The 11935-nt window shown below is 48.7% G+C and overlaps 2 protein-coding genes across 2 annotated transcripts in view; both read left to right on the forward strand.

The window, feature by feature from the left end:
- Nucleotides 1-4416, forward strand: part of LOC135811276 (aquaporin-like) — a 133460-nt gene extending 129044 nt beyond the window's left edge. Inside the window, exon 3 of the mRNA XM_065324489.1 lies at nucleotides 4060-4416. Coding sequence (XP_065180561.1) covers nucleotides 4060-4200 — 141 coding nt within the window. The 3' untranslated portion in view covers nucleotides 4201-4416. The remainder of the gene's footprint in view (nucleotides 1-4059) is intronic.
- Nucleotides 4417-5995: 1579 nt separating this feature from the next.
- Nucleotides 5996-6748, forward strand: LOC135812413 (uncharacterized). Its single transcript, XM_065325786.1, has one exon. It carries the CDS (start codon nucleotides 5996-5998, stop codon nucleotides 6746-6748), a length of 753 nt encoding a protein of 250 aa, XP_065181858.1.
- Nucleotides 6749-11935: the final 5187 nt, after the last annotated feature.

Genomic DNA, 11935 nt, shown 5'->3' on the forward strand with positions numbered 1-11935 from the left:
ATGTATGCTAGTCTTGGTCATACATGTATGCTAGTCTTGGTCATACATGTATGCTAGTCTTGGTCATACATGTATGCTAGTCTTGGTCATACATGTATGCTAGTCTTGGTCATACATGTATGCTAGTCTTGGTCATACATGAATGCTAGTCTTGGTCATACATGAATGCTAGTCTTGGTCATACATGTATGCTAGTCTTGGTCATACATGTATGCTAGTCTTGGTCATACATGAATGCTAGTCTTGGTCATACATGTATGCTAGTCTTGGTCATACATGTATGCTAGTCTTGGTCATACATGTATGCTAGTCTTGGTCATACATGTATGCTAGTCTTGGTCATACATGTATGCTAGTCTTGGTCATACATGTATGCTAGTCTTGGTCATACATGTATGCTAGTCTTGGTCATACATGTATGCTAGTCTTGGTCATACATGTATGCTAGTCTTGGTCATACATGTATGCTAGTCTTGGTCATACATGTATGCTAGTCTTGGTCATACATGTATGCTAGTCTTGGTCATACATGTATGCTGTCTGATGTCTGATGTCTGCTGAGTGTTTCACACGAAACTAGTAGTAGTAGTATTTATTGTTTTACTAGGGCAATCCCCACAGACTGTGAGTCTTTTTACAGGGTACCCTAGGTAAGTGCGTGAAATAGAGCTGAATGAAGAAAGCCGTAAGTGCGTGAAATAGAGTAAAGAAAAAAGAAAACGGTGGCTGCACACTGTGCCATTATGTGTTGCAAAAGAGGCTGCGAAGAGTACTGTTGAACATTGCAAAGGAGGCTGCCTGGCGGCATGCTGCTGGAAGCGAATTCCACCTGTCAACAGCCAGGTAAGGCACAGCATAGAAACCGTACTGTGACGAAGCATTAGGCAGGGCTAAAGCCAGGGCGGACTGTCCCCTGGTCAAGGCATTGGTATGGTTGCTATTTGATCTAAGTACAAAAAGCTCGGCAAGTAGAGGGCTGCGGCGGCCATGCACACATTTATAGACAAGGCACAATATCTTTAGGTTATAACGGATGGCGACAGGAATAATTTTGTGGCGTTGACAAATGGTGGCGGTTGGGTGGCATGGTGGGTAGCCAAATGTTATCCTGAGGCTACGTTTGAAGCATCGAATGAGTGTGTTGTATAGGGTTGCTGATATCGTGTGAACGTAGCAGTTGCTGGCGTACTCCATGGTGGATTGGATAATGCTTAGGTAAAAGGAACGTTGTGCCTGGGTGGTGATGTGATGTCGTATTCTGCGGAATGCGGCCAGCTTACGGTTGACGTCAGCAACAACTTTCCCGACCTGCTCCTTGAAGGCAAGGTGCTGGTCGACTAGCACTCCAAGGTAACGGACACACTGGGAAGGGGATACTGGGAAGTTACCACAGATGACAGTGAAGGTAGGTGGAACTGGGGTTGTCTTCCGGCGGACGATTAATAGTTGAGTTTTGTCGGGGTTCAGTAGGAGGCCCAGTTCCGTGACTCCGGGTTACCGGTATGAATGTTGGAATTGATCCATTGCACAAAAGACAAGCACAGCATACCGGTATCACCACTAGCAAGTGTAAAAGCTCTCATTTTACTATTGCCACTAGACATACGTGTACGTGTATATGTACATGTAGCAGGGTTCTAACCAGGTAAAAATAGTAGGGGGGGGGGGGGGGGCGGCGGCGGTGGGCATGGGAAACAGTTACCCAGTACAGTGTATCCTATTTTCCCACTTTCCAATATTGTCTTACCACTAGGCATTTCCCAAATCGGCCGGCCGAAAAATTCGCCGAAAACAGTGGTTTTGAAGAAATCACCAATCTTTTCGCCGAAAATCAATGTTTTGGTGCCTCTACCGGCTACCGCATGCAAATACAATCTCAGTCACCATTATACTGCGAAAAGTGTGACTTTAGGCATTTCCGAAATCGGTCAGCAGGAAGACGCCGAAATCAATGGCTGTCAAGAACCGCTGCTGTTTATTATTCTTTTATTCCCGTAGCTATGCAGAAGACGTTACTTCAGTAACGTCTGGCGCTAGCCAGGGTCCACACAGCTTTAATTTGGTGTTTGTGTGTTTGTTTGTTTGTTTGTGTCACGGCTGGAGCTATCCCGTATCTGTCCCGTATCTGTCCCGTATCTGTGATTACAAAGGCTCTACAGGATTGTACATAACAGCTGCACAATATTTGCGGGCTCCTGTATCTGTCCCGTACCGTACCAATATTCGTCGTATTATGTATACTACTCCCTGATGTAGAGGGAGATTTGGAAAGAAATAGGGAGACGAGGAGGAAATTAAATTAGAATAAACGCCGAATAGGTGATACAGGCGCGTGCTCGGCGATGGGCACGGGGGGCACGTGCACCCCCCTAAAATTTCCAATCTTGGTAATTGCAATTGTAATGTATGCAAATATGCTCTAAAATTCAAGAAAGGTTGCAAACAAATTGCAGAAAATTGCCGGGGGGCTCCCCTCGGCTCCCGTGCACCCCCCCCCCCCCCTAGTTGGGGGGCCGAGCACGCCCCTGTGATAGGATGCGTCCGCATTAACATACATGTACTTTGGAAGAGAGATCCCGTCGTCTCCAAAATAAGCGTGAACGAGCGATTCAGCGCCGGTCACAGGAAACGTCGGAAGAGAGATCCCGTCGACTCCAGAACCCCCGTGATCGGCAGAGTCCGCCGGTCCCAGGCAACGTCAGGACAGACATCCCGTTGAGTCCAGAACGCCCGTGATCGGCAGAGTCTAAGCCGGTCCCAGGAAACGTCAGGACAGACATCCCGTCGAGTCCAGAACGCCCGTGATCGGCAGAGTCAGCGCCGGTCCCAGTGAACGTCAGGACAGACATCCCGTCGACGCGCAGAAAAACTAAATCTGCAGCCTCTTTTGCCGTCGGACAGGATACGTATTATAGGAGACTGTAAAGTTATGTAATGTCCAAATTTCCACGTGAGCAGCAGGTCACTCGCGTTGATTTTTCGACGTGCGAGCCAAATAACGCGAGCTGAACTTTCGCGTCGCAGACATCCGGTCGACGCGCAGAAAAACTAAATCTGCAGACTCTTTTGCCGTCGGACAGGATACGTATTTTAGGAGACTGCTAAGTTATGTAATGTGCTCCACAGGCAACCATGCATTCGGCGTCGTCATTGGCTCAACATGTCAATGTACATGTATTACTACAAAAAGGCCAGAAAATCCGGGTCAGATTTCAACCCGCCATGTACACGAAATGAATGGCGCGTTTACATGACGCATTGCGCTTGACCCGGGTTGAAATTTCGCCCCGGGTTGATTTCAACCCTCCCCCAAGCTAGGGGAGGGTTGAAATCAACCCGGGTCAAGAAAAGCGTACAAACGTACTTCTGTGCGTATCTCGCGCCAGGTTTGAACAGCACTGCACAATGCACATGCAAATTTCGCGCGAACAGATTCACGAGACTATACGGAACCGTTGAAGTGAACTTTTGGCGGCATATCAGTATTTGACCCGGGTCAACTGTCTTCATGTAAACGCTCACCTATTTTGTCTATCGTACAGACGAACTCGACCCGGGTTGAAATTTCTCATGTAAACATAGCCCAATACCCCAGAAAATACGGTATGTGTGTGAGTGTGCATGAGTGCATGTGTGTGTGTGGTGCGTGTTTTTATGTGTGTATGTGTGTGTGGGGCGGGGGTTGGCGCTGGTTCGCGTTCTTGTGTACCACACCCGATTCTGCTCACGACTTGACCACTGTTGGTCCCTTCGGGACCTTCTATAATCTCTGCAAGGGCATATTCTATTCTATTGTAATGTATGTGTACTTCTGAAGTATATGACTGTGTATGTATGTGGTGGGTGTTTGTGTGTGTTTGTGTGTATGTGTGTATGTGTCTATGTGTATATGTGTATGTGTGTACATGTATTTGTAAATGTGTGAATGTGTGTATGCCGGTATGTGTGTGTGTGCGTGTGTGTGTATACCGGTGCGTGTGTGTATGTGTTGTTTGTATACCGGTGTGTGTGTTATGTGTATGCCGGTATGTGTGTGCTTTCATTGTGCTACCCTGTTAGGTGTTCACTTCTGACACGTTCTCTCACGTGGCTACCTTCGGTTCAAGCAGTTGTCTTTCTAAGCCGGTCGGCATTGCAGTATCACCCAGTGGTACTGTGTATGTTAGTAACATGGACAAACACTGTATCACAATGTTCTAACTTTTGTGCTGGAGCATCTTGTTTCTTGTTCTACACTAATGTTTCTCACTGCTGTGAAACATGAACAGGACCAGTATTAGCAGTTTTGTTTGCTCAGGCTTTACTATAGTATTTCAGTTTTGGTTGTGTGACACATCGAGTATGCATAACCTTGCCAGTAGCTAACATGTATTGTGCAGGCGAACAGTAGATCCAGCCTTAAAGGAACAGGTAGTCGGCATTCCATCATAGGTCTGCTTGGCTGCTTCTTCCGCATGACAAATCTTGGCCGCACTGGAAAGGGTCAAGTTCTGCTCAGAAAGCAGCTTGTGCCGAGTGAAATCGTCTAGGACACCGACAACGACCCGGTCACGAAGGAGCTCTTCGTTAGCTGTGACTAGGATCTTGGGGCAGTCAGTACCCATACACCCAGAGCACATGCAACAAACACGTAATTCCGCAAAGTCACAGGCAAAGTGAAAAAACTGTCGAAGGACTCGCCTTTATGTTGACGCCTATCGTAGAAATCGTTGCGGTCCAGCAGGGGATTCCGTTGGCGACGAAAGTACTTTTTGATGGCTGCAACCACTGCTGTCACGTCAGCATTGGGATCTACAGGAATGATTCCTTCCCTCAGATACCTACGAAGGTCCTCGTCAAGAGCTTGTCGCACAACGCTAACTTGTGTATGTGTGTCCTGGCTTGCCAGTTTTTGGCATCGGGCGTAGTCGTCCCACGCTTCCTCCCAAGCGGTGAGGGCGGAAAGCGTGGCAGAGGACAGCAAAACCGGACGCTCCACAGAGATTTGTTTGCCAGTAGACGAAGGTTCAAGGAGTGTTCTGATTCTTGAGTAACGTTGTCAGACGAGCCTCGCGATCATCAGCAGCTTTCATTTGTTGCTGCATCAAGGTCATGAGGGCCAGTACATCTGGGCTCAAGGCAGGTTGGGCAGCACCGACCGGGGTACTTCCAGCATCACTCATAATGAACGAAAAGAAACAAAGTACTTAACTACAATGTACGAATAAATTCAACGAGTCTAGGCGGATCACAACCGGGTGAGCCAAAGCACGGTAAGAAATGTTCACTGCACCATGATATGAATCTAAAGACTGGTTAACAGTGGTTATAGATTCTGAATTATTATTGCTACTACCTAGAATATGAATGACAAGAGAGACGAAACTAAATGTGGAGACTCCAGCTCAAGAACAACAAGAAGACTGAGAGCAGCTCAAATCACAGCTGGTGGGCATGCATGCATCCAAATGTTGGGTTAGCTTTTGGGCTAACCCTAGTTAGCGATAAGACCGATGCGCTGCTCTCTATCTCATGCTAGCTGCGGCTGAGCTGGCTTTACACGTGCACTCAACTGCTGTGCATGCGCGTCCAAATGCGCGCCCACATCGCCTTGGGTAGCTCTTGCTGCGCTGACTTTGGCTTGCACTTTCCTTTGCAGTGTCACTGAGCAGCAACCGGAATTTGTTTCACAGGATTGGCATCTCCTCGGCATCCTGTGGCAGGGGAAGTACTACTACGACCGTGTCTTGCCATTTGGGCTCCGCTCTAGCCCGGCGGTATTTGATGCCGTGGCAGCCACCATCGAATGGATAATGCACCACGAATTCTCCATCCCTAATTGGCTGCATTTCCTGGATGACTACTTGTGCGTGAGCGTGGGCCAGCAGTGGCGAATCGGCAGCTGGCCATTCTTCTCCATGCATTCTCATACGTCGGAGTCCCGCTCGCGCCTGTGAAGGTGGAAGCCCCGTCTCGTACCCTCACATTCCTGGGCATTATCCTGGATTGTGAGAAGATGGAAGCCCGGCTCCCTGACGACAAATCGGCTGACATCAAGCGCCTGTTGACTGCAGCGAGCATCAACCCCACCATGTCTCAGCGTGAACTCGAATCTCTTCTGGGGAAACTCTCCTACGCTGCAAGAGTCATCATACCCGGCCGGACATTTATGCGACGCCTGTGGTCTATTTGCAGTCGCTACCAGCAGCCTCACTACCGCATCAGTCTGACTACCGAGTGCCAGGAAGATATCCAATGGTGGCTACGGCTCCTGGAACAATGGAACGGAAAATCATTCTTCCTGTTCCCAGATTGGACACCATCTCCAGACTTGGAGCTGTTCACTGATGCCAGTGGCACCCTGGACTGGGGCACATTCAACAGCGGCCGCTGGCTTCAAGGGACCTGGTCGCCTGAGCAACTCGCTCACAGCATTGAGTGGAAGGAGCTCTACGCGTTGGTCACAGCGTGCTGCACGTGGGGCAAGGAATGGCGCCAGCTTCGCATCACAATGCACTGTGACAACAAGGCTGTGGTAGATTGCATCCGCTCCGGCACATCCAAGTCACCGCCAGTGATGACCCTGATCAGGGAGCTGTTCTTTGTGTGCGCCCGCTTCAATTTCACCGTCACTGCTGCTCACATTGCTGGCCAGTCTAACTGCATTGCCGATTCGCTGTCTCGTTTCCGCATGGAGGAATTCCGGCGTCTCGCCCCAGCTGCTCAAGCACAACCAGACCGAGCAGTGCTGCCATTCCAGTCGATGTAATATTATAGCCTTGACATACAGGTACCGATTGTCATTGCTAAATTGCCGTATTGAGAACCTGCGTTGGATTTCATCCATCTGCATGCCTACCTTTATCCATCTCGTGCCTTAATTTAATCACTTGTTTTTATCTCTTGTGCATTGGTGGTGAACGCTTGCTGGGGTGCCGTGTGCTGGTTTTCTGTGAACAGCTTCCTTCAACTGGTTGCTTTGCTGCTACTATCTCTGCTTAAAATTGCATACTATTGGTCGGCTGTTTGCGACGCCAATCAGTAGTCATTGCACCCGGCCGCGGGTACTATTGCCGCTTAAGCATGAGCGATTGCTTTGGCCGTTTGCAACGCCAATTGCTTCACCCTGCTTGGCTGTTTGCAACGTCGATCAAGGAACTTTGCACCCGGTCGCGGGTACTGCTGCGGCTCAGTCGTGAGCGATCACTTTGGCTGTTTGCAACGCCAATCGCTTCACCAGTTGATCGAAACCAGCACACTGGTGTGTTACTGAATCGTAACCAGCTCAAACTCTAGCGCCCACAAAGCACTCACACATCTACAACAAGACACTCTTTCTTGATGTTATATAGTTACATACAACAATGGAGGAATAGGAGAAGAGGGAAGAGAAGGTCATCGTTACAGTACTTGAACAGTAGCCAGCAGCAGCTCACGACGCCATCAGGACCCGAAGAGAAAGAGGATGAAATGAGGAGAAACCACTGCCTTTATACCAGGGCCAGGCACTGGCGCCTAGCAACAGCCAATCAGAGAAGCTCATGTGACTACTCTATCTACTACAAAGAGTAATGAGTAATGATTACATCATTGGCATAAATGGGAAAAGACACAAAAAGGTAACACATGCAATTGTGGGATTCGAACCGGCAACAGTCATTCTATAGGTCAAGGAATTAGCAGTAACTTCTATCAAGGGCTCACTGAGTGTCACCATGCATTATCACTACTACTACACGCGCCCCTGGTGACACAAGGCAAAAACAAACCAAATACAAAACAATAAACAATAAAAGACCCAATTGCAAATCAAGCAGAAACAGTCAATCTGGAAACTGTGAGCACAATAGTCCAGTGTACCGTGCAGGCGGCCGTAGCTGGTGTCGGTCACGCAGACCATAGCGAGCAGGTTCACTGATAAATGAATCGAACACAACAGCCAGGTTATCATCATCAGGGAGATCGTCAACATCAGAGGTATCTGGAGACTCTTCCAGTGACTCACCAGGGTCCAGCTTCAGCAAGTCGACGTTCACACGCTTCGAGCGTCGGCTATTATCAGCAGTGTACATAATAACAACTGTGCTGGGGGAAATAACAGATTCAACTTTCCAGCCTGGCTTATAAGGAGAAGTACACTTTTGCCTGCGGGCAGACCTACGCAGCATGACACAGTCGCCAATAACATAGGGATTATTAGTGACATCTTCAACAAAATCAGTAGTCGACAATTCAAGCTCAAGATAATCACGAATTCGTGCAGCTGCAGCTTTAATGATAGCTTGCATACCGTCCTACCGGTAGGACCATGGGTCCTACCGGTAGGACCCAAGAAATCGAGCTGCAAAAGTGCTTTTGGTTGAGAATTTTTTTAAACAATTGTTGAGATGAGGTCTTTGTCAGGCAAAGTAATGGCGCAAAATGCAAGGCTATGTCCAGTGCATTGCGTATGCGCAATTTTACCGATTGTCAAAATGGCCGCACATAATCCTGTCGGTGCGCTAGCAACTCTGTCCAAAGTGAATTTTGACCATGGCACATCAATTGTGGTGAGGTCCTAATGTTTTTATTAGCTTGTTAAGGCCGTGGAATGCATAATTCCATACTCCGTTTCCATGGTTACCATGGGTTGTTACCATGGAATTTCGTAGTATGCCTTGTGCGATCACGTCTAAAATTTGTGGACTTCTTCATTAGCCCCTTAGCAACAGTTTAGGGTCAAGTTTTAGGTCAATGTTAGAACAGAGGCCATGCAGCATGTCTGTGTATGATGGTCCTACCGGTAGGTCCTACCGGTAGGACCGAGGTCTATGCAAGCTATCATTAAATGTAATCAGCCCAAGCACTACCAGACTTCTCACACTGTACGTTTTCACGTAGTAACTTGCGTGGTTGCCATCCCACCATAGCCTGGAATGGCGAAATGTGTGTTTGTGCATGTGGACGTACACGATAGTAGTACAGCAAGATATCAAGCTCAGCATGCCAATCATCTGCATCACCTAATGTCTTGCGAATCAGGTTTAACAATGTCCGGTTAAACCGTTCAGCGGCTCCCTGTGACTGTGGATGCCTTACTGCACCTCTCTTAACTGTAACTCCAAATGCATCATACAGCGCAGAAGTTACTTGGTTGAACAATTCAGTGCCATTGTCACATCGCACAACAGATGGCGGGCCCCAGCGGGCACATACGTTAGCAAAGGCAGACGCAACACTTTTAGCATCATGATGCCGTAAGGGCACAACTTCTACCCACTTCGTGAAGGTATCGTAACAAACAAGTACACAGTGGTAGTCATTAGCAGCTCCTAGCTCCAAAGTGTCAATTTGGACGATGTTCCAAGGACCCTCAGCAATACTAGCACGTGCAGGAGGTACGGACTCACCTCGTCGAGGATTGGCTGCACAGCATTCACGACACGACGTAACAAACTTCTGGCACTTAGAAGCAAGATCAGCGACGAAACAACGCTCACGAAGAAAACGGTACATAGTTTCCCAGCATCCATGACCGGTCAGTGTATGCGAGTGAGTGAGGACACTACTCTCAAGAGACTTGGCAATAACAGGCACATTCACAATCTCACCGAGCGGTAGCTTGATGCTGCGCTTCAGTACGCCATCTTCCACGACGAGTTGGCTCCTGATCTTCTTTAAGGCGGCAGGACACGTAAGCTGACCTTCAGCTACACACAGGATGGCTTCTGCAATAGTGCTGTCAGCTGACTGGTGGTGAGCAATATCTGCTAAACTGATAACACTGTCTCGGAGGGGAACAGCAGCAGACACAACATCACTGGTTTTAGCAAAGGACTTGAAAACGGTAAGAAATGTCGCTGGAACACGCGACAAAACATCAGCCTTATTCTGTTTTGATGGAACACACTGGACAGACAGTGACATAGTTGGCAGGAAATCAAGAACGATCTCTAAGCAACGTTGAACAAGCGCTGCATACAAGCCGCCCGTCTTGACTCGATGTGTATTTCCTATCACAGCTGTCAGCCACCCATACACTGATTTGGAATCTGTAACAATGTTCAATTTCTGTGCTTTCCACTGTTGGGCAAGATTCAGACCCTTCACAACGGCTTCTAATTCAGCTACATTGATGTGCTTTTTCTCACCTGGTTGTCGCAGCCAACATGCATCTTCAACAGCAGTGCCATTTACCTCTAGAACGACACCAAGAGCTACATCAGAAGCATCACAATACAGAGTCCATGCCGAGTCAGACGATGTTGGAACATTCCAGCGACCAGTGGTGGGGTCTTGGGCAGCAAGGCGATCTGTAAGCTCAGCACAACACAACACAACAGCAGAAGGCACATCAGAGTCCCACCCAGCACCATTAGAGGAAGCCAAACGCTACAAGAACGAACATGCCGGACGAAGCCAAGATAGGACTGGGTAGTGGCTTGTGAGACGACCACACCAAGAAAATATCTCTCGCCTAGTCAGCTTCTCAGGACACTGCAGGCTAGACTGGTTGCGCCGCTTCCAGTAGAGTTGGCCATCGTCACCTCGGAACAACTGCAGACCAAGCACTCGAGCAGACTCCATGTTCTCCGCTTCTTTGGTAGGCAGACCATAACTGAGCAGGACATCGGAGACGGCATCGGTGTCAGATGACGGAACACGAAGGTCATCAACGTAGTTGTCGACTTCTGGGTAGTCACGGGTCGCCCACTTCACTACGATATCCATGAACTTTGGCGCGACAGCTAAACCAAAGCCCATCCGGGTCATCACGTACTTCTTCTCCTTCCAGAGGACTACTTAATATCGCAACAGCTCCGGTGCTACTTTCACTTGCAAGTACGCTTTGCGGATGTCTAGCAGCGAGTACTCAGCATCATCGTCGCTTGCTCTCCACTTCCGCAATGTGTCCTGACACACTGGTGCATCATTTCCAGGATGCGATACTATCAACTTGTTGAGCTGTCGGTAATCAAGCACTGGTCGAATAGGAGTAGATTCCTTATGCTCTTGTTCCACAGCCATAATCGGCAGTACAGCTGCAGGCGCTCCGTGAATCTCACTGCTATGTTCCACAAGCCAGCCGTTTGCTATCCAGGACTCCACTTCATCGTTAAACTTCACCTCCTGCTCAGGTGTCAAATTACTACGGTTGTACTGACCAAGCCCACTTCCAACAGGCTGTGCCGGCGGCTGACCATTCTTCCAGTTCCACCTCAGCTCCCATGACGAGCCGTTCCAAGCCACTGTACCGTCATCAGCGCCGAATGTCACACCGTCGGCCGTGTACTCAGTGGTGACGTGTTTCGATGGATGGACACTAGTGGTAGCAGACTGACTAACCGAAGCGCTGGTAGCGGGTGCAGCAGTTGGCGTCGCACCAAACCTGACGGCGGATAGGGTACTGTCATCGTACCACAGCTGAAGACCACCCGACGCTGCCACGAGATCGGAGCCTAACAACACATCAGCAGCAACAACGTCAAGGTCAGGCACAACAACAGCTGTAACATCAATTGTAGGGAGACTAACAGGACCATCATCTCGCTTCAGCTCCAGACAAATCTCACCAAGCACGTGAATCGGGGTGCCATCTAATGCAACAAGGTCACACTGAGCATTCCTATTGATCTGTGCAGCTGCATCACATGACTGAACTGCAGATAATGTTACTAAGGTACATGTTGAACCGGTGTCAATAGCCCCTTTTACCCGCTGCCATCTTTCATCAGCGCAGATGTCGACGAAGACAAATGGCATTGCACTAGGACTAGAATCAACAGTGGTAGTGTATAGACACTTGTGCGTGGAGCTCGACTCCGAATTCACCGCAGCAACCTTTCCCTTTGCGCTTCGGCTTCTTTGAAATTCTCGCCACTCAGGGCAGTTCTCTCTTATTTGACCCGGCTCATCACAAATGAAACACTTCAACGTTACCTTCCTCAGTTTTGGGCAATTTCTCTTGACATGCCCA

The sequence above is a fragment of the Sycon ciliatum genome, chromosome 3 (genome assembly GCF_964019385.1).
Source record: "Sycon ciliatum chromosome 3, ocSycCili1.1, whole genome shotgun sequence".
Classification (NCBI taxonomy): Eukaryota; Metazoa; Porifera; class Calcarea; order Leucosolenida; family Sycettidae; genus Sycon; species Sycon ciliatum.

Excerpts from the sequence above, each read along its gene's own strand:
- LOC135812413 (XM_065325786.1), top strand. The coding sequence starts at position 5,996 with ATGGAAGCCCGGCTCCCTGACGACAAATCGGCTGACATCAAGCGCCTG.